At 35.6% G+C, this 26,659-nt stretch overlaps 1 protein-coding gene across 7 annotated transcripts in view; it reads right to left on the reverse strand.

Moving 5' to 3' along the window:
• ADGRB3 (adhesion G protein-coupled receptor B3) overlaps positions 1 to 26,659 on the reverse strand; it is a 445,285-nt gene that overhangs the window by 196,755 nt on the left and 221,871 nt on the right. For all 7 annotated transcript variants that reach the window (XM_071806930.1, XM_071806929.1, XM_065834941.2 and 4 more), the window contains 2 exons: positions 22,033 to 22,101; positions 16,525 to 16,633 (listed from right to left, as the gene is read on the reverse strand). In XM_071806930.1, the coding sequence (XP_071663031.1) occupies positions 16,525 to 16,633; positions 22,033 to 22,101 (178 nt within the window). The remainder of the gene's footprint in view (positions 1 to 16,524; positions 16,634 to 22,032; positions 22,102 to 26,659) is intronic.

The following is a 26,659-nucleotide window of genomic DNA, read 5'->3' on the forward strand; positions in this document are numbered from 1 at the left end:
ACACAGACCTCTGCATGCTCACGCTGCTCATGCTCAAAATCAGCTCTGATACAAAGCAACTTTGCAACTCAGACTACTGTGAAGAAGGCTGTGAAAAGTGGGGGTCTGTAACCCCTTCACTCACAAGTTACACTTAAGCTGAACCTTGGACCTGCCTTTTTACTTTACCTGGAGTCCACTGGACTAACAGCTGAATACCACCACTGGATCAGATCCTGACCCTGATGCTGTGACTTGACTTCCTGACTTGACATCAGATCTGCCTCAACACTGTGGACTTATCTGGTGATTTGGAATATTAGCTGGGCATGGTGACCACAACAGATCTCCTCTGCTCTTCTTGTTTGGGTGCTGTGGGACCTCACCTTTGTCACCAAGGCCATTGTGCATGCACTGCTGTTTCGAGGTTTCCCTTACAGAGAACCACACTCTTGCTTCTCCTTGAACACAGCACCTGGTAAGAAGGTGCTGCAACTTCTAACCAGTAAAAGCCTTCAGGACAGGCTTGAGAAGAGTGATACAGAAAATCTGATATAAAACTGTTAGAAACACAGGTCTCCTGTGTCTCAGTTTCATGTTCAAACCATGATTTTAACCTTCCTCACAGGAATTCATAACTAGGCCTTTGTTTTCTGGAGACACATCTAATTCATCTTGAATGGTCTCCATAGAGGAGATAGAGTGGATTAAAGTTTGCTTGAGGGATTGTAAAAAGTTGTCCTGGGGCACTGTGAAATCTAATTGTTGGGATAATGTACACATGCTTTATTTAGACTGTTTACATCATCTACAGCACAACGAAAACTCAGTACCTCAGTGGGACATATAGGCACTTTCCAATATAAGTAGTAAGTAATACTAATTAGACTGAGTTTGATTTACTTGTTCACATTGTCGAATTCTAAATTAACTTTAATAACTCAGGAGAAATATCTCCGAGTTATTATGGTCATTTTGATAAAACAACTGCACAATGATATACTTTAAAAGACATCTAACTAGAAAATTCGGCCTATAAAGAGTGATAGACTTGGTTATTATGAGCTGCTATAATGCAATCACTTGAATCACTATGGCATGTGAACCTTGTGCTCAGCTCTTGTTATCCAGTTCTGGTCATAACATATCCAGCATCCCATGCTTCCCTCAAATGAGAGGATTTTCATGTTTATCAAAGCTATGGGAGGAGGAACCAAAAAGATCCAAGCAGCTAAGAAAGGATCAAGACCCAACAGTCAACTACTCTAAGTCAAATGTTATACCACTACTGTTTCCTGTGTCTGAATTCAGGTGCCTCACACATACATTAATTTTGAATGCAGCTGACAGGGAAAGATAGAGATGCCTAATTAGGGTTTATTGGGGTGCCTTCTCAGGGTTTTAAAAAATCATCTGGACTTCGTATATATTGCTTAGAGATCTTAAACTGTGCTTTGGGAATACTGGATCAAGCCTTGCATGTGACTGGGTACATAAAATGCAAGCACATTATTCCCGAGCTCAGTGCCAAAGCTAAAAATGGAATCTGGTCAAAATATTTAACTCAAGATATAACATAGCATGATACCTGCAGCAGATAGGCTTCTAATTCTTAAAAAGTCTATTTGGATTCAGACTGACTTTTCAGATGCCCTTACAGTACGTTCAGTTTCACTTTTACACACAGTGGAGAACTACCACTTTGGACAGCTAATCTGTAGAAACTACCATGAATACGAAACATCTTATCTGGTTTTTCTGAGGCACAACAGATGCCATCAAAAGGAGCCATCACCATGCCTGGCTCTGCAACACTTACATTGCTAACATATACACTTGACATGACTCTGCTGTCTCTTTGGCATTACATCCTATCTGCAACCTATTTTCTGCTACAGTTATTACAGTACAAATTTGGGTTTATTGCTATTGTTATTTCTTTAATTTCTTGTGCCATTCATTTCAGTATGTTTATGAAAATATATACAGGAGTCCCCCAAACTGAAACCATACTGCTTTGGCTAACTATCCCTTATTTCCTGGAAATATTGCCTGTAGTTAGAAGCTCTATAAAGTTAAAATTAAATTCTACAATGTGCAATACTCCAGAAAACACAATTATATCTGTGATATAAAGCAATAGTTTACTCCAGACTGTTTGCTCATATTATTTCATAAAAAAATCATGGTGAATTCTTTTTAAATGGAATATAATGAGTGTAAAATATGGAAATAAGAAGCACAAATGCAATCTTTGTTTTCTACTGAACTATAGTTTTCGGGACCCAACAACACAACACAATTGCTTCCAATTAATTTCCTGTGCCTGAAAGCACTAACACAGAGTGACTGAATTTACATGTCAAAGCAGCTATTAATTTACTGAAAATTTCTGCAAATTCTGTTTGACCACTTAAAAATTATAATATGCAGTCAAGGTGGCTTTCCTAATACAAACCATTCCCTGAACAGCTAGACAATCAAAAAGCGACATTTCATATTGTCCTTTTTTCCCCACCATATCCTGATTATAGCGTTGTTGACCAACAAACAGTATTTTAAAGGATGCTAGAAAGAAAATGTCTTTCTCTCTTTTTTTTTTTCCCCTTTAGTTATTTCTCCCTCTCCGATATGTGTAGGTTTTACAGTACTATCGCTTTTATAGAATATTTTTGATGTACTAAATGGTTTTTTTGTCCCTAATCGCAAAACATCTAAATGGTATTTTATTGGAAACCAAACTAACTGCACTCTGCTGGCAAACATTCATAACAAACTTTCTAAACTGAATGAAGGAGGAACAAAGTTAAGGGTCATTGTAAGGATGCTCAGTTATTTGGTAATATTTCAAAGCAGTAGCACCACTTTTTTTTTTTTTTTTTTTTTTTTCAGAAGCACAGAGGTGGACAGCGTAACCTGGACCTGTCTTGATATGAACTGTGGCTATAAATTAAATCTTGATGGTTTAAAATTTGAGTTCTACAGTTACACTATGTTTATTGCAAAGGACCATTTGAATGGTAATGAAGCATTTTCGAAAGGTGCTCAATGTCATCATTCAGCAAATGAGGCGTTCAGGGCATGTGCTGAGACAACATACTGGTTGCATTGCTTGAAGCAAGAAATTAATTGGATATAGAAAATTTACACCAACATTCACATAAACATTAAAAATGGAACTGATGAGAATTTAGCATAAGCAATATAAGAAGTAAAATCAATTAAGTGAAACAGCTAATTTAATTAATAGGAATAAGCAAATGTTATTATTCAGCAGAGGTATATAACATTGGAAATCATATACAAGATAGAAGAAGGGGATGGAAGCCCTTAAACAAAACCTGCAAGTATGTTTTAATAAGTGATTCCTTGGGCTTTTTTATAATGACCTACTATATTTAGGTTATGCTTCTGGAATTTTTATATTATGCCTTCCTTCATTTTTAGTTCTTTCTGTCACAGACTAATTACAGCCTGGGCTCAAATGATTAAACTGAGAATAAGGAAACCTCACTGGAACAGTAACTTGACTTTGTTTTTCTTACATTCCCAAGAAAACCCTAGCCAACTACAGAATTATTTTCTTCTTTAGTGCAAACCACCATATAGTACAGACTTGATCTGAAGGAAAAAAATCCTACCCATATAGATACTTCTATTAAATGAAACTATTTCAACATGAAAGATTAAGATGGCAATACAAACACTGAGTCTTAACATTTTCTGTTTTTAGCAATTCTTAGCTTGTCAGACTGCTTGTGATAACTGTCCACATCAGCTAGAAGGTAACATAGCTTTATTCAATTTCAGCTGTTTTAATGAAAGCTTTGGCTTTCTTCCAATAAAGCACTAAATCTTAAAAACACCAAATAAACAAGCAAAACCGGCAAAACAAATGACAACAACAAAAAAACCAAAGCAAACAACAAAAAAAAACCCCACAAACAAACAAAACCCCCCAACAAATACTGAACAAACCAAAAATAAACAGCAGGTTGAACAATCCCATTTCAAGTCCAGCTATAGCTATGAGAGACTTTAAACACTGTTAAAACTAGTAACAGTGCAGATTAATGTAAGCATAGAGAATGTTGAGTAACAGGTTAGAAAAATGGATCCAGCAGCTGGTGCTATCAATAGAAATTATATCCATAGGAAAAAATATCCATAAAAAGCATGTATGTGAATCACTAGACAGAGACTCCCTCAAACTCTAAATTAAAAAAGCTCATGAACAAATATGCTGTTAAGTAATTTAAGGATTAACAAAATTATTACGAACAAAAGAAAATATTCTAACAAGTGCCTATGAGAAGGAAAAATGGCCAAATTCCTACCCAGTTATTTCCCTCCTTATTTTCCAAGCTTTAAAAGAAAATTCCTAAATGCATGCTTCATGTACATTCAGAGAACAAACATATATTCAGAAAACTCCCTCTAATATCTTGTCAAATAAAATGATAAACAATATAAACACTTCAAACTCCTCCAAGCTCTGGTGTTGAATACCATTTCTCAGTAGATGAACTAGCGTTATATTTGAACGTCTTAGCCTATTGATGTACAGTCTCTATCATTTCAGTTTATGAGAGGTTTAGATATCTATAATTTTAACTTCTGAAAATTATTTCTAAGTACAACCAGGAATGTAAAATAGATGATAGGGTATAAAATCACCAGCCATGTTTTCCAGTAGTGGAACTATTCATCCACGAAACAGGTATAAGTTCAATTTGTCAAAGTTAAATGACAGTCATTTTGCAGAAATTAACTTTTCTTTGTGCATTGTTGATTGTGAATGGAGACCATTATTTTTCATTGCCTAGATAGTGATGCAATTTTCAGAGCTAAATGAGCATTGAAAACATTCATTCTATGCTTCAGCAATGAACAATCTAAGATACCTAATGGCAAAGCGAGACATTCCCTTTAATCTTTATGAACATATTGTACCCTCTTGAGGTAAAAATGAGAAAGGAGGGGATAAGCTTACTGTATTTTTGATAAATCTTTCCCTCAGAAATAGGAGAAATCTTGTATATGCAGATGCAGCAGCTTGCCTGACTGCCAATCCCTGAAGATCCAGTCATCTTGATGACTGTCCCACAGTTTCTTCCCCTTGGGCACACAAGTCTCTTTTCATTCCTCTGCTTTATTGGAGATGAGATTTGGGTGCCAATATAGGGAGGAAGTATGTTACACCAACGGGCATAATTTATACACATATGAATGCGTTTCCAAGTATTTGTCTTTGAAATCAGCTCACATTCTAGCTATGATGTTCTACAACAAGACCAGAGACAGAATTTTCTGGACAAGTTACTATACTAATATACTATTTTCCCACAGACATACTTGAAATCTACCTGCTTTCAAAATACTTGACTACTGAGTCAAAGAAGATAGTATGAGATCATAATACTTAATAGTAATGTATTACAAGAAAGGCATGTAACTAACAGTGATATTAACCAATGCAATTGACACTAAAAGTGGAAGACCTTACAAGTTAGAAAAAAAAAACTCCACATAATAATAGTCATTAAATAACAGCATAAGCTTTGCACTACAGCTTGTATGAAAAAATTTTCATTTAATGAGATAAAAAATATTTTCTATAGAACCATTTCCCAAACTACATTCCTAAAAGATTTACAGAGGAATGCTGTCTATGGCTGATTACATGTCTCCAGGTATGTGGAGAGTGTTTGTTAAAACACAAAAGAAAAAAAAAAGACAACAATATCAAGCTATTTGGCACCACTACAGGGCAATTTAAACATTTGTGCTCCTTGCATCTATTATCATTCAAATAACAGAGGCTGTAAAAAAAGGTGTGCCATGCTTTTTAAGTGGGAAAATTTTTTCTTCCCACTATGAAGGAATCTTAGAGAAATTATTATTGTTGTTGTTATTATTATTATTGTTGTGTCATTGTTGTTCAAGAACAACAATGACGACGACAACAACAACAACAAAGTAGAATGATCCATCGTAGAATGACCTTCAGATTTATATCACAAACCTTATCAAAGGTCCTCTATCTCAGTCTTGAGCCAGGGCAGTAAATCTTCTCCTAAAAACTCACAGCTGAAGTCAAGAGTAAGCAAAACAAACCCCATTAAATGACTGAACTAATCAGCTCAGAAATCACAAGGTACAACAGATACTTCATAAATTTCAGGTCCTGTTCTTGACTTTAGCAAACCTAGCACATGGATGTTTTGGGATGCTTTGAACTGATCTTACTGACACTGTTAGCTCTGTTACTATTATGCAATCTGATCTTAACAAATTTGAAAGGATATACATAAGTATCTTTGGTGCATATATTGAAGTCCAACTTTCCATATATAAAAAAAACCAATTACACAGGCATAAAAAAAATTTACATCTGCATATGTTTACAAGGCTGTGAAGTTTGATCTCCACAATATTTTATAGTTCCACTGCCAAAATAATTATTTACCATAAAAATAATTTTCTCTGCTATTAATAATCCATTAACACCCTCACAAAACTGACTTGAAAATGAAAAATGCTTTTCAATTGTTACATCACTTTCAGGCTATGCAGTTTGAAAGAGGTACATCTATATTGCTATTTGGAGTTAAAACCTACAGTCATAACTGAGGAAATCAAATACTTTTTCAACACAGCAGGTTGTTTTGTTTAATATTCTAAATAGTATTTATAGAGGTTATTCCCCTCCCTTTTCTGTTTTGTTTGTTTGTTTTGTTGTCATTGCTTGTTTGTTGGTTGGGTTTTGTTGTTGTTTGCTTTTGCTTGTTTGTGTTTTTTTGTGCTAGTTTGCCTTTATTTATTTATTTATTTTAATCCTGAAAAGCCAGAAAATGAAAACAAACTTTGGCATTTTTGGGTAATAGACCCCTCTAACACACTGCATATAACATGCAGAGTTAACAGCTGTCTCTTAAGTCTTCGTAAGTAAAATTGTCTGTTGACTCAAGAGTCTTGGATGGAATATCAGTCTACTTCCACTGACTTTTGCTATTTTTGCCAGCTGAAAGTACGATTCCTCGGTTTTATTCCTACTTCAAATAATTTGTATTTTGCGGGGTTTTGCTTTATTTAACTTCTTTGATTTTCAGTAGTGAGTGAGTAACAAAACCCTGTAGAATTCATTGAAACTGAGGGTGGACTTTTCTATTTACTCTATTTAGTCACATTATCTCTAGCTGATGCACCACCAGAAGATGGCTGGACACTTTTGGGGTGACTGGCTTACAGTGACACAAAACCCCAGAATGAATCCTCAGTCTGTGCAGAATGGCATCTTGTTATTGGACTGTGACGCTCCGGTGACTCCTCTGTTTAAGGGGAGGACTATATTGTCTGGAATATCTTGACACTACACAGAATACGATTGTTGCCTCGTGGCATTACCTTAATATGAAATGATAACACTCTCTTGGGTGTACATTTACTCCATTAACTCAAAGCTACCACCACCGACTCTTAATTTCTAATTCCTGAAGCCTCATTCTACTCAGAAATTGTTGGGTGTCACCTAAAGATGCAGCTGTCCAAGACAAAGGAGCAAATAAACTCAGATATTTAATTTCTCAGGGCAACACTTAAGTGCACCTGTGAAAAAATGGCCTGTAATAAAACAGATGATTCCTTTAACTTTCAATTGGTCATGTAAAAAGGGCCCTAAAACCAGAATGATTCAGAAGAGAGTTTACAGAGGTAGAAATTTAGGAATGATACAAGAATCTTAGATTCCATCTACTGCTGTAAAAACTTATTTCCACAAATAGGTTGCAGACACTGCTTTATGTTTCAGTTGGAGGCACTGTTTTAAATAAGACTGAAACCTGGATGTCTGGATGTTTTATAGTTTCTGTTTCTTTAGAACCTTTTACTCCACTGTATCTTACGTAATATAAGGTAATGAAGGGAAAAACCTTAAGTTTTTCTATAGCGCCCATTTAAAAATACTGAGCGGTTAATTTATTTAGTTTTATCCTTAAGGATAATTAATGAATCATATCCACTAAAATATCTATTGAATTATGACTATTACTTCAAATAGAGCCAGAGAATTAAACTAGATTTTTATCCACATTTGTGAAGATTGTTTTAGAAGATTCTTATAGACATTCCCTTGATATTAGTCATTTTTAATCTTAAGTAACTGAGAGCTGTACTTCCTCAGGATCACTGAGTATGCAGTTTTAGAAAAAAGATATAAAAAATCTACTCTTTTATGCACTGTTCACAGCTAAGTTTTCAGGATATGTAAATCATTTAATAAGCTTATTTGATATTGAGAAAGAAATATGAGCTCTCTCTCATTTACTTCAGGCACTAAGTCAGGTGCTGCGATAAGTTAGGCCTTCAAAGTGTGTGTAAAGTTTTCCCCCTTTAATCAGTGAATAAAGTTTGAACCTTCTGAAGCCAGCATATTGATCTGATGAAGGAATTGCTCAGGCTGCTGCAAAGGAAATTATATGAATATATATGGAGAAGAAGTACATAAGGGAATTTAAAAAGTTCCAATTGACCTTTCTCTGTAGTTTTCCTATTATTTTGTGTATTTTTTTCTCAGAAAACTGTCTCTTCTGCTAGCTTTAACCACCAGAAGACCGTTAGATACGTTTTGAGCAAATGAAGAATAGGGAAACAGGAGAGTGATATTGGCTGTGTATGAATCTTCGTAATTGAAGGATTTTTTTATGAATGAAGAAAGAAACGTGACAGATGCTCACTTTCACATAACAGAGCACCTGCTCAACCAAGAGCATACAGGTTTGAGGTGGGAAAGACTGGTGAGCTACATCTGAGTGTGAAACAAAGAGAATGAGGACCGGGCTTAAAGTCATGAATAAAAAGAACAGGGGGCAGAAATCAGAATGTATAACTGCTCTGACCACCATGCTCACTATCCAAGAACAGAATGAGACCAACTATGCACCACAGTGCAATGAGAAAAGTATTAATTATGCGTAGCAGGACTGGATTCTCCCTGGTACTATCTCCTGAACCATGTCTTGACAATGTCTGGGCAGCTGCCAGGAATTACAATATGGACAATTGGGAGACAGTTCTCAAGCCTGCATTTGGTCCTTTTTGATTCGTGTTTATAGACACAGTTGTAAAAGCCAGTTCCTAGCTTGAAATGGATAGATGATGGTCACTGACTCTTTTGAGAAGGAATGGGATATTAGACAATGGAAACTGGCAAAAGTCTATATAGCACAATTATGTAATAAAATATAAGAAAATATTGTTAGCTAAATATTGCTTACTTTGGTGTGTATTGTACTAGTTATTCACAAGCTAGGTAAAAAGCTGAAAATAATATAAATACTCCATGAATTAAAGGGGACTTGTGTTTTTATATCTATTAAGAATGTATTTTGTTGCAAACCCATGCAAGATTCACTTTATTTTTTCTTTGTAAGAATTTGTTCTTGACAAAACCAAGCATAATTATATTAATCATTGCAGAGGTACTTACAAATGAACTATGACAAACAAGAAGGAATGATTCCTGTTCACCTTCTTAAAAATATTAAGGGCAATCCACACAGTTGTTCCTGAAAGGTTGTACCATTAAATTTTGCTTTGTAAAGACATGGGGTATTCTGGAATAACTTGATGGAAAGAGGAGAGAGATCTGAATGGCTGTTCTCGGCCATTATATGGAATTTACATTTTCCTTTGTCTGACAGGTCCTATTTTCTTTCTATTGTGAGAAAATGTTGAAATTTTACCTGCTGAACTTTTATTAATCACAAATATCTACTTTAAAATTCACAATACTGTGCTTCAGCACTACACAGTCTCAGAACAAGCATTTCATTACAATTTGAGTATATGTGTATAATTATTGAAATAGTTGTTTCCTGACTGGAAATTGTAGACATTTTCATCACAAGATTGGACAAGTTAATATCAACGCTCTGGCTTTTTTTGTTTAATATATTTTTTAAAAAGATCCTTTCAAATGCTAAAACAAATTCAGTCTCTTGGTGTATTTTAGGCCAGTACGACATTTATGATATATGAGTCAGAGGATTTCGAGTGCTGCATTTAAGATACACATCACTAACTCTGATACAAAGAAGATAAGCAGACTAGGCAGATGCCGTTAGGATAAGTAAATGAATGACATTATTTGGAGATGTTTCTAGAGAGTGTGAACAGGATCTATAATTTACAAGACCTGAAAATCTTACCTTGGGAAAAGGTGAATGAACCCACAGCAACATACAGAAATCCAGGTTGCTCATTTTCTAGGATTCCCAAAGCTCAGCAGGTGTACCATTGTTTATGTGCTATAGTTGGAGTAGGTACCTCTTCTGAAAGCTCCTTTGGTCACTAACATTTCTACGAATCTCTAGCTAGGACATACGCTCTATAAGCCTACAGGTTATCTTCATAAGTGATCTGGAAGATGGCATCAAGCATACCCAGATGAACTTTGCCAATGACACCAAACTGAGTGGGAAAGTGGACACTTCGGAAGGAAGAGCCACCCTGCAGGATGACCTGGATATACTGAAACAGTGGGCTAACAAGAACCTTATGATGTTCAACAAGGACAAGTGTATGGTCTTGCACCTGGGAAAACATAATCCAGGAGGGCGGAACAGGCTGGAATCTACCTGGCCTGGGAGCAGCTGTGTGGAAAGGGACCTGGGGGCCTTAGTGGACAACAGGCTCAATTTGAGTGAGCAGTTCACTGCTGTGACAAAGAAAGCCAACAGGGTGCTGGGCTACATTAGCAAGGGTATAACCAGCAGAGACTAAGGAATCATTATCCTGCTCTACCCAGTGCTTATCAGGCCACATCTGGAATATTGTGTTCAGTTTTGGTTTCCGCTACACACAAAAGACATGGACAGACTGGAAAAGGCCCAGAGAAGGGCCACAAAGATGATCAAAGGACAGGGAAACTGTCATATGAGGAAAGGCTGAGAGAATTGGGCTTGTTCAGCCTTGTGAAAAGAAGGCTATGGGGAGACATCATCACCACGTTTCAGTATTTAACAGGTGGCTATAAAGAAGATGGAGACTCCCTTTTTACAAGGAGTCACATAGAAAAGATGATGAGTAATGGGTATAAGTTACTCCCCTGGGGTGATTCCAATTGGATGCAAGAGGGAAATTTTTCATTATGCAAATAATGAGCCATTGGAATAATCTCCCAGGGAAATGGTAGATTCCCCAACATGGAACAGTTTTAAGATTCAGCTGGACAGGGTGCTGGGCCACCTTGTCTAGACTGTGTTTTTGCCAAGAGTGGTTGAACCAGATGATCCTTGTGGTTCCTTCCAACCTGGTGATTCTCTGATTTAACCTTTTGGTACAATTTTCATTAATATGAAGATGGAATGGAAGAAAGTATGCAAAGACACAAGAAAATGGACACTTTTAAAATTCCACCAACCGCCATTGGAATCCTAGACTGTCTGTGAAAGCAGAAATCAGACTTTGTTCTCTGACTATATTTATAAAGCTCACCTAAGCAGCCCAGTATGAAGTCTTAAATGAAAAATTATATGTAAATTGCTATACTGGATCAGATTACTTGTCAGACTACCAGTGTCACAGTAGTTGTTTTTAAGTAGAGCGATAACAGACTGTTAATTAGAAGCTGATTTATGCATGGAAGCATGGCTTGCATCTCTTCATTTTTTCATATAATATCATACCTATCTGCATTTACCATGTTAATGTCTACTTGCTTTTATTTTATTCCTATTAAGACCACAATTTCATGCTTATTCAGAATTAAATGTGCTAATGTAAAATTTAGTTAAGAATCTTCGCTTTCTCCTGCGAGCAAGAATGAACAGACATGTCAGCTTAGTTTCTCTTTTCATTCTATTTTCAGTTGTGTACATTTAGTCTCTTTTAACAATTTGTTCTCAAATATCTATTCTAATCATTCCAGTTCTCGATCTGTTATTTCTTTTTCTTATCATGCAGATCTGAAGCTCTCTATGTTCACAGGTTTTATTTACTCACAAAGTAGCACTCCTCTTTGCTTTAGACAGCATGAATCATTCAAGTCTAAGATAGTTACTAGGCTGTCTTTATAGCCAGTGGAAGAACTTCCAAAAGACAGCCCCTGCCCTTAGTTTAGATGTCTGAGATGGTATAAATTGCTCTCCCGAGCAAGATTTCCCTTGACTATAAAGCAAGCTTAGGGCGACTCTGGCAAATTTTGTGATGCTTAAGGTAAGTAAAATGAATCCCAACCATATAATCTCAATTGAAAAGAGCATTGCAAGTGATGGCTACTGAAAATTAAAAAAATGAACCCTCTGTATTTTCTTTAGACTGCTCTTTTTGCACACGAGTGCTGTTCTTTTCTCTGAGCTCTGCTGAATAGTGACCATGGGATTTTACTGACTTCTTTAAAATTCCTACGTTATGTATGGTTTGAATTACTCCCTCTTACATGGTCTGTCATCACTGAATTTAATCTGCCAGTGGATATCCCCTTCTTTTCATTTTGCTGTACTCCCTGGAGATCTTCAGTTTTTCCTGTCCTTGACTAGTCCAAACAACTTTCTGATATCTGCATATTTTAGAACATTACTGATCACTCAAACATCAGTATTCATAAAATAAACATTAACAAAAAGTGGCTTTTCTCCTGCTGAAAATTTTGTTTATTTTCTGTCAGTTCCAAATAATATCCATGACAACACACTGCACTTCAAGATTATTTGGTGTTCTCATTAATATCTCCTAGAGCTGTAAGCTTGATTTTTGACAAGAGAGTCTCCTTTAACTGTTTTTCGGATGTTGCTCTTAAGGAAATTCATTTGACAACAGAGGGAAAATTTTCATTTAAAGAAGAACGATAATCTGCCACAGGAATATGTATCTCCTAATACTGTTCCCTATTTCGGTTTCTACATTCCACCTCTATCTTTAAAGATAACTATGCTTGTGGCACTCCAATCTTCCAGTCTATCAATTATTTGTAAATTAAAGGATGAATATTTCTTAAGACCAGTTCAGCCACTATGTAGTACATTTCTTCAGAACTCTTAATGGTTTACTGCGATAGGACCCCAAATCAGCCGAAGTCCTGAGATTCATCTGCTTAGGTCTTCAGGTCTCAAAAAAAGTTCAGAAGTCTGTTAAAAGTCAAGATTAAATCTTTGATTTAAAGTCAGGAACTCACATTTGAAACAGAGAAAACTGAAAGCAAGTGGTTAACACAGAATGGTAATATAATTTAAAAGCTTTTCTCCCACTGCCTGTTGTATCCTTGCAAGTGGGTCTGTGCTTTCAGCTAATTCAGGGACTCTGAGTGGTAGCACAAGCTCCTGTTTTTTCACACTATCCTTTTCCTATGCCTGCTCAGCTGGTCCTGAGGAGGAGGTGGAGGAGAAGGAAGAAGAAAAGGAGCAGGATGAAGGAGTAGGCTTCCACCTCCTATCAGAGGTTTTTATTTCACCTAATAATTTCTTAAAGTGATATAATATAGAACTGAGACCACATAATTAAAACAAATACCATCTGTCCCAGCCATGCATGATCAAGGAAAATTATCGCTTTTACATTTGTTAAGTTTTTATAGCGTATTCTCTGCCCTTGAGAGGAGATGGTCCCTGTGTTAATGGAAATGCATTTGATTTGACCACGCTGCCTAAATAAACCCAAAAGCAGAGATACTGGATCATCTGGATTAGAACAAAGCTCTGAGGTTCTTCTCAGAATAAACGAAGAACTGGAGTTATAAGCTGCCACTCTGAAAAGTTTAACAGTGGCATGGCAACTTTCTTTATGGACCTTCTTAGCTATTTCCAAACGTATAGTGATGTGGCTTGGCGCAGCCTACCATTCAGTTCAGGTAACTTTCATCACTTCCCATGTGCCGTGAGCTGAGAATGTGCAATGGATGGTCATTGCAGCATGGCTGTTGAGTCGTAACTTCCTTCTGTGTCTTGTAAGGAAAAGAAAATTCCACCTGCAGAAGATCTCAGATTAGCCTATCTGTCAAACACAACTAGATGTTCAAACTGTATATGGACCACAACAGTGCCATTCAATTAGAAATGAACTCATAAACTAAAATTAGTAGAAGGAAACCAAGAACTCAGTGCAATACTGTGAAATTTGCTACAGAATTGGATTTTTTTCATGACAAGAAGCAGCAGTTCATCTTTAGTACTGAATCCTTTTTCTCATATATCAGAACTGTAAAGTGATTTTAAAACGAAAAGATATCATAAGTCATTTAAAAAAAAAAACAAAACCCTGAAGGTGCTGAGGGAATATTTTATGGTAAATAAGTTTGTAAATGTGTAAATGTGTTTGCTGACTTAAACAAGAATTTTATTAAAAATTATAAACAGGACTCACATGTTTTTAAGCTCTTGTTGGTATAGCAAAACTAATGCTAAGACATCAGCAACCACATAGTTCATTCATCTCAGCTGAGATCAACATAAATGTTCCCTAAGTTCCAAGTACATAGTCTGTCAGACACAGTTCTGCCAGCCCCGTGAGGATAACTACACTAAAACCAAATTATTTCGGACACACTGCTTCCTTCTTTGTGAAAATTACTCCTTGCTGATAACTACCTTCAGTCCCCATCTCACCATGTCACCTGAGCTCAAGCATCCTGGTAAATGAGTCACACAGCAGTGACCCTGTGATTTTTTGACAGATGACCAAGCACAGAGAGGATAAACTCATGCCAATATGACACAGATAGAGCTAGGCTGTCAGAATAAACCTATAAATTCATTTCACTTTCCTCAGCTTCTTTCTATTCCTTTGATGGTTATATAGTTAAGAACAGACCTACTCCTGAGTGCCTAAAAATATCTTATATGTGGGAAGAGAAAGATAATCAAAAGAAAAACTGTTAAGATTATGCAGTTATCTAGACTAGCCAGTGCACAGCACGGTTTCTGATTCAATTGGAAAGTTGTTGCTGTTTCCCATTTGAAGTCATGAATATGTAAAGGCACAGATCACTTGAGTGTGTCTTTTTAAAACATATTCCATTGTGGGTTTTTTCACATTTTTCAGAGGACAAACAGATCAGAATGCAATACAACATGCCAAGGAGCATGTGCTGTGCTCTTTAAATAAGCTGGGTTTTTTATTATTTTGTCATAAAAATGCCATGGAACAAGCATTTCAAGAAAGATACTGTTTTTTCTTTATAAATTTGTGCAGAGACTAGCATAATGAAGGACTCACAAGTGGAAGAAGCTTTACGTGTTACTACAGTGTCACACTAAACAACAGAAATAATAATTCACTGTTTAAAAGATAAAGTTCTCCATACTGCTAATTAAAATGTTTTAAACATTTTAAGACTGCCAGAGTTCTTTCAGGTGAGTTCTTGGACATGTCTCCAACACAAGACTGTACCTTAGAGGGACTAGTCATTTTCCCAGTCATGTTCATCTATATATGAACTGTACAAAAGTAACAAATACTTATTATTGCACAGCAAGTCAGATCTTCAATAGGAATATTCCAACAACTTCCCTGCTTTATTCTAACAACTAATTTCTAAATGTCCATATTTTCTAACATTCTAATGACTTGCTGAAGAACTGACTGACCTACGGATGCAGGAAGACTCTAAATGAAAATCTGAAAGAATGTATTGACACCAGAAGTTTTGCTTTCAGACAAACATATATTTTGAATTAGTTCATTACATACAACTATCTAATACTTTCTTGGCCTTGCAAATGTGCAGCTATAGAAAGTTAAATGTCTAATGAAGACACAAAGCAAACTACTTAGAAAATCACTTTTGAAACTAATTTTTTTGGTTTAATTTTTTATAAAATGCTGTGATATTACAGAAGCATTTATGGTTACTAATAAGTGGAATTCAGTTGATGAGAATCTTTATATTTGATGTTTGTTATGATTTGATTGTATTGCCTGGGAACTCGCCAGTGATGAAAACAAAGTCTGAAAAATAAATCTCAATAAAATTTGAAACTGTCACACAAAGAAAACACTGATGTAAGAAACTGTAGGCTTAAATCATGTTGGCAACAGATATATATATATATATATATATTTTATTATTATTTCCTTTCTGGCTATGCTGATTATTATCACACCATACCATGTGCAAAGACAGTTCTTTAGTATAACAGAATATTAAAAAATATAATGTCAAGAAAATTCACATTTCTCAAGCTATTAAGTATATAATTATTATCTCACTTAGCATGATTTTCTGAACTACCATTTGAAACACTGTTTATCCTGGAAATGCTCTAACATATACCTACAGTTCATAGTATACTATTGAGTATTTTCTGAATGTTATTTAGAGTCTGAAACTTTGCAAATAGATCTTGAGATGCAATTATGGAGAAGTTCAATGTGTAAGGCATAGAGAGTGTGTTACACTAGAGAGGAGATAACGAAGCAACAGAGATAGCCTGAAGGAGGATGAGCAGACCAATCTGGATTGGGATTGAAGCAGCAACTTTATAGTAGATACTTGCAATTTCTGATTTATATTAGGTCACAAATTTGATAGAAAAAATGCCTATTTCTTACCTACATTTCCAGTCATTAGGTATGAATTCTGAAAGTCCATCATTCCCATTCCAACAATGTGTATAAAATCTTCAATCACCTGCATTAACTCCACCGAGCCCGGATAGATCTAATAAAGGAAGGTCAGTCATCATTAACTATGACATGAAAATCTCTACAGCAGCAAATTCAAGTAAAATCTAAATGCCATCAAATGAAATGTGAGACTTAACAGTTAAATTGCTCTTCCCATGTTTTAATATCAAACACTTTCTGTCACTGTAAAACAACCATTTTGTCATTAGATCCTCATGTGAACAGATACTGCTTCCCATAAAGCTACATGAAAACAGCTTTGCACTGGAACTGTTGGAATGTTTGCTCTAAGTCACTGCACTTACAAAAAATATTACTGGCCATTGCTTTCATTAGTGGTTAAAGCATTTAATATTCCAGAATAATCCTAATTAAAATATTCTTCCTTCATCTGGAAGATATCTTCAGTAACTTCAGAACTATTGAAACAAACAGCTGAATGCAAACCTTACTATGGCCTATCCGGTACGCTAAATATTTGTTGCTTTAATCAATATTTATGTGGTATAAATTGTTACTGGTAATACTATTTTCATTGCTGATGTGGAGCAGTAGAATCACAGAGTAGCTGAGATTGGAAGGGGCCTCTGGAGATCATCTAGATCAACACACTGCTCAGAGCAAGATCAGCTCTAGTAGGTTGCCCAGGACCACATCCAGTTGGATTTTTAACATCTCCCAGGATGGACACCCCAAAGTCCATCTGCGCAACATGTTCTAGCATTCAATTATTCTCAGAGTGAAAAGGGTTTTCTTATATTTAAATGGAATTTACTGTATTTTAATTCTTGCCCCATGCTTCTTGTCCTGTCACTAGACACCACTGAGAAGAGTCTGGCTCAGGTTTCTTCTCCTCCTCAGGAATTTTTAACACTGACAGGATTCCCACTGATCACTTTCTCTTTTCCAAGCAAAATAGCATCAACTCTTTCAGCTTCTTCTTGCATATCAGGTGCTTCAATCTCCTAAACACCTTCAGGGCTCTATACTGAGCTCATTCCATTAAGTCCATGTCTTGTACTGGGGAGTCCCAAACTGGACACAATAAACCAAAATAAATTGCAGTAGCCTTTTGCATTGCTAATGCAGCCTCTCAGTCCGACTTTCAAAATGGTAAGGACTAGCACATTTCCAAGAAATAGAATTTATTTGCAAAGTTGTAAGCTACTATGATCACAAAAACATCTAAAATTGTTAAATTCAGCAATAATGATACATTATTAAAACTGCATTACAAGTCAAAACAAGTATTAATAAGCTTAAGAGTTCTACTCATCACATATATAAAAAATAATTTTGGTTGTTATGGACTGTTATGAACAGGACAATTTTCAGTAATACACTATTTTGCTATAGAAAAAAAATGGATGACACGTTCATGGAGCTTTTTGATTCATATAAGTGAGACATCTGATTTTCACTTTATGAGCAACATTCTACCCATTCTTTCCACTACTGGGACTATAGACTCTAAAAAACACCTATAGAGGCTATAAATTCCAGCATGCTGCACTTCATCTTCATCTTGCTTTATCTGTCTAGATCCATTGCTGCTCGATTCAGGACAGAGAATTTCACAACACGCTTTGTTTTCTACATGAATCTTTTTATGAAGGGTAGGGCAGCAACACCATTTTTATGAAGAATTTGTTGTGAAATTTATGATCTGAACATTTTGCAAATGCTCCGTCAGGTGAAGGAGATTTAACTTACATTTTTCTAATGATGAGTTATTGAGGCAGTAAGTGTGGGTTTTTCATCCATCTCATTCATGGCACACACACTATCAGATTATGTACTTAGGACAAATTTCAGTGAAAAGATTTTTTCACCCTAGTTCTTGCAAATAAAAATTTATAGCAATAAATTCAGCAGAAACTCTCAAGCAGTCAGTGTCATAGACGTACTCTTCATTTTTATATATCTGAAGTACTGGTTAACCAACAGGGTGCCAGCAGATGGTGATGAAGAAGATACAGAATATCTCCTCTGTTTTGAAACACCATTATGATCTTGTGGACTTGGTTTCCTGTGTGCAGTGCTTTACATCAGCTCTTAACAAAAGGCAACTATTAAAGTAAGTGCTGCTTATCTTGAAAGCTACATAACCTGTAATTAATGGTATCAACCACTGGCATTTAATCTAGAATAAAGGATGTGCTGAGATATTGCAGCTGTATACTTCATAGAAAGTCACTAATTTGCTGACAGTAAGATTTTCTTTCCAGCAAAAAATCCAGAAAACAGCCTAAGAGATCTATGCTAAGAGTAGCTGTGAAGTTCAAGAAAACCATGCAAGCTGGCAAAAAGTTGATTAGACTTTACCGAGAGAAAGACAGCTGGATGGCTGAACTGGAAACAGAATCACCTTTACCCTTTTTTAATAAGTCGATAGTTTTTGCACTAGATTGCATTCACAGCACATAATGACTTTTTAAGCTCAATTCCTACATTGATTTGGAAAAAAAAAAAAAAAATTGCACGAGATGCAGTAACTTCAAATAATATTGTTTCTGTTTTAAAATGTAATTCTATTTAACCATAACATTTCAGTGTTTTATCCAAAATAAGACAGAAACTAATATTTGGTATAGGAATTTTTTTTCCAATATCAAAGGAAAAAAATAATCTTAGGAGTACTTAGGAGTCCAGCTCACTCTTCCTAGCCGGTATGAAGAGCTACTTGCATCAATAGTTTCTTTGAGATTGTTTGTGTAACTGCGTAAGAACAGTAACAAGACCAGTGCCATGGTTTCTTTGGGTGTCGTAGTTCAGGAGTCTATGATTTAGTGAATGCACCAGTTTTGTTATTAGGAAAGAAGAAGGAAGGGGAGGATGTTTGGAGTTATGGTGTTTGTCTTCCCCAGTAACCATTATGCGTGATGAAGCCCTGCTTTCCTGGAGATGGCTGAACACCTGCCTGCCGAAGGGAAGTAGTGAAGGTGAAGCCTTTTTTTGCTTTGTTTGTTTGCACAGCTTTTGCTTTACCTGTTAAATTGTCTTTATCTCAATCAGTAAGTTTCCTCACTTTCACCCTTCCAGTTCTCTCCCTGTGGGAGATTTGAGGGATTTTCTTGAGGCTGAGTTGTGGAGAGGTTGCTGTTAGATGGAGATTTATTACTGAACCAGCCAGGAATTTCAAGGCTGGAAACAGGACCTGCCGTGGGAGAGAAGCAACTCCGAAATAACAAGGCCCCAACGTGGTGTAAATCAATGGACCTATTAGCAGTGAGACACGGGCACGTGAACAGCCCATGAGCATGGACAATAATCCGATCAGCCAATGCATGTTTGGAACGTGGATGTGTGATCAAGAAATAACTGCGTATATAAGGAGGCTTGTCTCTGTAATAAATGGCTTCGCTTGAATTCATATTGAATTGTGTGGAGTCCATGAGTTTTTGCCCTTGCACCTCCCCTCATCCCACTGGTGTCAAATGAGCAAGTGGCTGTGTGGTGCTTAGTTGCTGGCTGGGGTTAAACCACAAGGAGCTACAGAAAAGTAGAAATAATTTGGCTTCTCCCCCTTTTTCAACACTGCAGCAGCAATGAGAGCACAGAACTGGAAATTTTCAATTTCCTCTTCCACCTCTATGTTCCCACCATTTCTTCTTACGTGTTGTCATTCCCTGATCTTCATGGGACAGACAGTGGACACAGCATGGGAAAGCAGGCAGGTTGGAGGTAGAAGAAGACAAGGCCAATAACATACAGAGGTATCCTGACTGTTCAGTAGTCGGGCTAAAATAGTTGGTTGATATTGGTTCCTCAATCTTGGTGCCATTTATAGAAACTTCCCACATGCATGTGATTTTGTTGCTTCTATCTACCACCACTAAAGAAAATGGCATACTTTGTCTATTTTTGTAGCTGCCTCTTACATAGAGGAACAGAAAAACAACAAAAGAAAAACAGTTTCTGGCTAATTACAGTGGGTCAGCTGCAGCATCATATGACTACTGCAAAAAGTCCTGATCTTCCCTTTTTCAGTCATATTAAAAAGATAAAATCACAAAAATGAAGTCAAATAGCTTCGAAGACCTTTGAACACCTAGTAATATACTGGCAACCACATTAAAAGTGAACAACTTTCAAGTTTTTATACAACACAGCCGCAATGACCATACAAGAACAGATCAAAGATCTATGTAAGCTGTTTTCTTGCCTTTGACAGTGGTGAATAGCAGATGTCTAAGGAAAAATATTAAGGGGCATGCACATAGTGATACTTCTTTCGGAATTTTTGCCCAGTCTTTAGCACTTTTTTTCCCAAAGGACTTCCTTAAGCAAAAGCGAGATCTTTCCATAAACAGCCCTATATCAACATTTTTTCATTAATTTGACTATTTGATTTTTAACTCGTGTACTATATGTGGTAAAAAGTTCTGCAACCTGACCTTCTGTAGAAAAAGTATCTCCTAGTTTTCATTCTGAATCTGCTACTATTTTATGTCATTTATTTATTTTACAAGAAGCATGAGTGGATAGTTTAATCATTCCTGCATCAAATTTTTCAATACACTCCTGATTTTAAAAGCTTCTATTGGACATTAGTGCAGTTGACTCTTTTCCATAACGAAATATCTGCTTTGTTTAATCATTCTTCATATAGAAATGTTTCCTTTCCCTTAGCTGCCTTCATAATTTTTTCTTTGTACATAATTATATGTTCATCCATATTGTCACTGTTAATTGTATCTGAATAAATTAGATAGTTCTACGGTCATGTTCATGAACATAAATATTAACCTTGTCCTATAATATTATTGGTATAAGCATGTAGGAAATACTTATATCCAAGCAAAAAATGGTTCTCATTTGAATTTTAAACTCTTGTATTATAATTAATGTTTTTTGTTAGACTTTACTATTTTAGAAAGTGCTATCATAATTTCTAACTTAGTCCCAAAATTTGTCAGTCTTAAAGATCACAACTGTTGTCTGAAATACAAGCTTTTAAAAAAAGGTCTATTGTTAAAATTTCTGTAAGTTCTTCAGTGATGTTGTATGAGTTCTTTGGGCAAGTTCTGATGTGTTCTGTTTCATAAAAGCATCATCGCAGCTAGCCTTTAATAGCATTTTTCACCTTTCATATGTACTTCATTACAACACTAAAAGGACAGACATCCCATGGAATGCAATGTTCATCAAAAGAAACCCCTCATATTCTTAATATAATTTTAATCTAAGGAATTAGCCAACGGGTCCTGGATTTACTCCTTTTTGAAAATGATCAGTTATTTCCAAAATATGGTCTCACTTAGGATTTCCTTTCAACTACAGCAAAGTGTAAGTTTAACCTGATTTTTGAAACCATACATTCCACTTTATCATGACTTACTGAAATAATGTGTGGCTTCTGATACAACAAATGTCATAATACACGTAGTTTCCAATTGTTTAAATTGATGAGTTACAAAACGCAACTCCTACCTGCTGTGCATCTTCCCATTTCTCTTTGTTTTCTTCATCTAAGAGGTTACTAATGATTTGAAAGAAGTTCTGAAAAATCAGATAAATAAAAGAAGAGTAAAATAACATTCAATGACATAAACAGTAATATCTTTAAATTGACATCAAGAAAGTTTTCCTTTATTACAGATGCAGTTCTGCAGCCTATCTTCTTTCAGTAGAAGAGATAATAAAATAAGATATCAGACTGATAAAAGTGCACATATACTTTTTGGTTAATTGTTAATTTCTGGTCATATACTCAGGTACCATATTACTGCTTTGTATAAAATAAAAACCATTTTACATGTTCTAAACTTCTAAATGTGACAGTGTTCTGTGTTCAAATTGCTCTTATTCCAGAAACCAGACAAAAGAAGAGCAAAAAAACCGAAGCACACTAAGAAATAACTAGGCTCTGGGTCACTAGTTTCTATTCAAAACATGAAAATGATCCATAATGACCATAAATAGGGCACACAATGGTATTTCACTGATAAATGCTGTGTGAAACCTTGTGCATATTACTTTTAACAAGTTACATTTGCCTCTGCCCTTTTAATAATTTCAATAGAAAAGGAAAAATTAATTTCTGTTTCTTTGACCATAAACTGTTAATTTCTTTATCTGATTTTCCTATTCATTTAACTATAAGGAAAAAAAAAAAAAAAGGCAAAAAAGCCAAGGCTTTTAGCTTTCAGATCACGCATTTTGGAAAAACATTTTCTTCCAAGTGTTTGTGGAGAACTTTCCTTCCTAATTTTGTCTGCTCTCTGTACAAATTTATCTTCACAACTTCATCTTAGAAAGCTAAAGAAGTCTGTTCTTCTTAGCTTTGTATCATTTCTTTGCGCAGAATGTAAATATTGTCTATAGTTTGTGAATCATAATTTAGCTTTTCCTTCATAAAAGATTCTTGTAGTTTCAACCAGCCTTAGCTGAAGGGTGCAATTAAGATCCTCACAACCTCTGAAAAAGCTTTAAGTGGAATACAAATCATAGTACCCTATTGGTCCCTCACCTGCACTTTCTTCTTAGTAATTTTTTGGGGGATAATAGGGATTAAATAAGACTTAAGTAAGAAGTAACTTTAATTCACTATTTAATGAAAATATGAAGTATTCAACAGCACAGTGACTGAAATGAGAGCAGAAATAACTTCAAACCTTAGCATACTATGGATATTATGGTTGTGCTTGAAAAGACATTAATTTCAAAACATGAAATATTGCAGACATTTTAGGTGTCTCACGACCATATAAGTAAAACATCAGAGAATATAAAATCAAACAAAACTTGTGAAAACTATTTTTTCATGGAAACTATTTTTACATAAAAACATTTTTACCACTTTAATCTTGTCCTACCACTAACCACTTGAAAAGCTAAAGGATCGATCCTTGCATCATCATTAGGAAGCTAATTATGCTAACTATAAAATTTAAATAGATAAAAATTGCTTTAACTTGGCAAATTTAATATAGAGGTGACTGACACTTTGGTGAACTTGGGCAAAATAATGCTGTACATTAATGAGGGAACAATTCTCTCATTGAAGTCAGCAGCAAAATGCCCATAAACTTCAGTAACAAAAAAACTCCATGAAAAGAAGGGAAATGGCTCAGCAAGCTTCTGTGAAAATGACAAGTATGCATTGGGACTGGATGATGGGGATTAAAGACAGGACATAAAAGAAAAATATTCTCATGGTTTGATCCAATCTGCAGTAACACAGAAGGGAAATTGCCAGTAAAGCTGAAGAAGAGGAAAATGTAGCTACATACTTTTATATAGCAAGAATACATTTCATCTCTTTCAGGAACTCAGTAGTACTGAAAAGAGTTATGTTTACTATTCATTACAAAGGATTTGCCATCTTAACCAGGCTGGGAAATCATAATTGTGTAAAAGCAACTTTAGCTAGGAATAAATGTGCAATTTTATTGGTCCCTCAAGTAAATTATCTATACTGGCCAAAGCAGTTTTATGGCACTATAACCACATCTACTCTAGGACATTATGATTTTGGCAAAGAGTTCTACAAGGTAGAGTCAGCTTTAGGATGATTTTGCCAGAGGAAAACACTTTTTAAAGTATGATAGTTCTGCGCTCTTCCAATGTAATGCCATGGGGATGCAGTGGACTGAAATTTTAGCTAACTTTAAGTTGCTAGGGTGCCAGCAGTAGCCTAGCTGTAGCAGCATGGAGCTCAGTGTGGGATAATTTATCATACTAAGGAGCTGTTTTCAAAGCTGGTTTTGTACTACATTGCAGTGACTGATTCCCCTGCAGAAACAGTCCAAGCCTTAATTGCAAAAGTACCCATGTCCATGTAATGAGATCTATCTGAGAGTAGCCAGATTGCCTGAAAATCACTCAGGAGGTACAAATGTTTCCTGTGGATGATAAATTACGTGATTTTGCTAATAATGTTATGTGTTCATTAAATCTCATGTTTATTTTAGGTACATGAAAGCATTAAAATGACCAATAATTAATAGAAATAGATTTGAAAAAATTGATAAATAATCCTAGACTCAAGCACAAACAAATGCCATGCCATAACTGATTTAATATGTACTTTGTATTTGTATAAAGATTTTTCATTCAGCAATACTGGTGCTTTGTGAATTAAACTGAGAGATGATTAAATGGCTTTGCTGCTTCAGTAATAGATAGATACAAGATGCACTCAAAAAATGTGACAGAGGAATAGCGTTTTAAAAGTCTTTCACCTCCTTTGGCTATTTTCTTGTTCATTGCAGTAATGCTGCAAGAAACAACATTGCCCTTTAGTAAAGTGATTGACAGGTGTGAAGGCTAAATTTTAGAAGCATTATGGATGTGATCTGATGGTATTACTGCAGTAAACACTGGACCTCCTTGCAGAATCAAGCTCCTTCCTTTCATGGCAGGGCTTACGTATTGCTGAACTGGCCACTATAGAAAATGTTGTGACAGCCAGAACCAAATTTTGAAGTCCTTTATTTTTGCCAGGCTTTTCTGAGGATAATTCCAGTTCAATCAGGAATTGACAATTATGTTTTCCTAATTTAATTTCCTTCCTTTCAGTCTTTTTCTTCTGTAACACAATGGCTGCAGTTCTCTACTCCAGTCCAAATTCTTTGACCCTCTCTGCAGGAATAAAGCTGTAATAAATCCTTTTATACAGTTAAAAAAGAATTCCTCCCTAGGAGGAATTAATGGATAGCCTTAAGTCACCTCCATTTTGGACTTCAGTATAGGCAGGGTGTGTGGGAGGGGAAAGGTGGGGGGGGAAAAGCATTGGGCAATCCTGTTAATCCCTGATTGACAGCAATGGTCCCTGTGGCTAATATAAATGGGATTATGTTGCTTAAACTTCTTTGAGGAGAAACCTTGTTTCCTGTTGGTTGCTGGATCAGAGGATTGTACAACCTACTTTGTCATCCTGCCCTGAAAGGCAGCTCCTTTCCTGCCGTATACACTTTTCCTCTCTCAGTTTTAATGGAGGTGGAAGTGTTGGGTTTTCTATAGACCTTTAAAAATACTATTCCCTATAATTTATAATCTACTTTGCTGATATCATGCCAAATGATAAATTATGACATTCGGGGAATTTATACCTCACTCATGATCTTCTGAAAATTTCTTTAAAACAAAAACCCAACACCTAAGAAATCCTTCCCTTTATCTGACGCAAAAAATTCTTCCTCAGAAAGAAGAACCTTGGTATTTTTGTGCAAATTAATTTCATTTTCACCTTTTTGTCACTTATTTTGATGATGAACTAGAAAGTATTAAAGTATGTGTTAGTGAAAACAAAAAATAAATACAATTCTCCAGAGTATAGTAGCACATGACATATGTTTACATATGGGTAAGTCTTGGTTTCTCAGAAATAGACAGTAAAATTTAAACTGATGTTACTGAGCCAAGATTTCATTTTGTATCATCAGAACTCCATAACAGAAACATTACTTAATATATCCCCTGCACAAAATATATGCTTAATTCTGATTTTACATGCCTTCCTGAATACTATGCATCAGTCTTTGGATTTTACCTTAGCTTGCAATTTGTTGAATTTTTTTTTAATTGAGTTTTAGTACCTTTTTATCAGTGGGATTTAAGAGCCCTCTTCTAAATCCTGAAACACAGGTATTTCTTTGGTTTGAGAAATACTTTCTTATTTCCTTCACAATATGGTTTACAAATTTTTGCCTTTTATAATTTCTTGACTTCAAAATGATTATTTAAAATATATTAAAATAGTACTTATAACATTGCCAAGTTCCCCCATTATATTATTACATATTTTGGAAACAGCTCTACGTTGCTGAAAGGAACAGTACTTTTGGTAATGTAATCAACAAGAAAATAATGAAATTCTCTAATGTATGTAAACTGCAAATGATCTGATCTGCTAAGCCCATGAAAATATCTCTTGTGCCATGCAGTTTCTGAAAGCTGTTCTACCACAGATTTCTGTAGTGCCTGTGAACCATGAAGAAGCCCATCACATTGGGTTGTAAGACTGCTGAATGCATGAAAGATTTTCAGTAAACAACACCCTGCTTAATAGTAAAATTTACTGAAAGCAGGAAAATATATTGACTCTTACACAATT

Source organism: Patagioenas fasciata, chromosome 3 (genome assembly GCF_037038585.1).
Source record: "Patagioenas fasciata isolate bPatFas1 chromosome 3, bPatFas1.hap1, whole genome shotgun sequence".
In the NCBI taxonomy this organism is placed as follows: Eukaryota; Metazoa; Chordata; class Aves; order Columbiformes; family Columbidae; genus Patagioenas; species Patagioenas fasciata.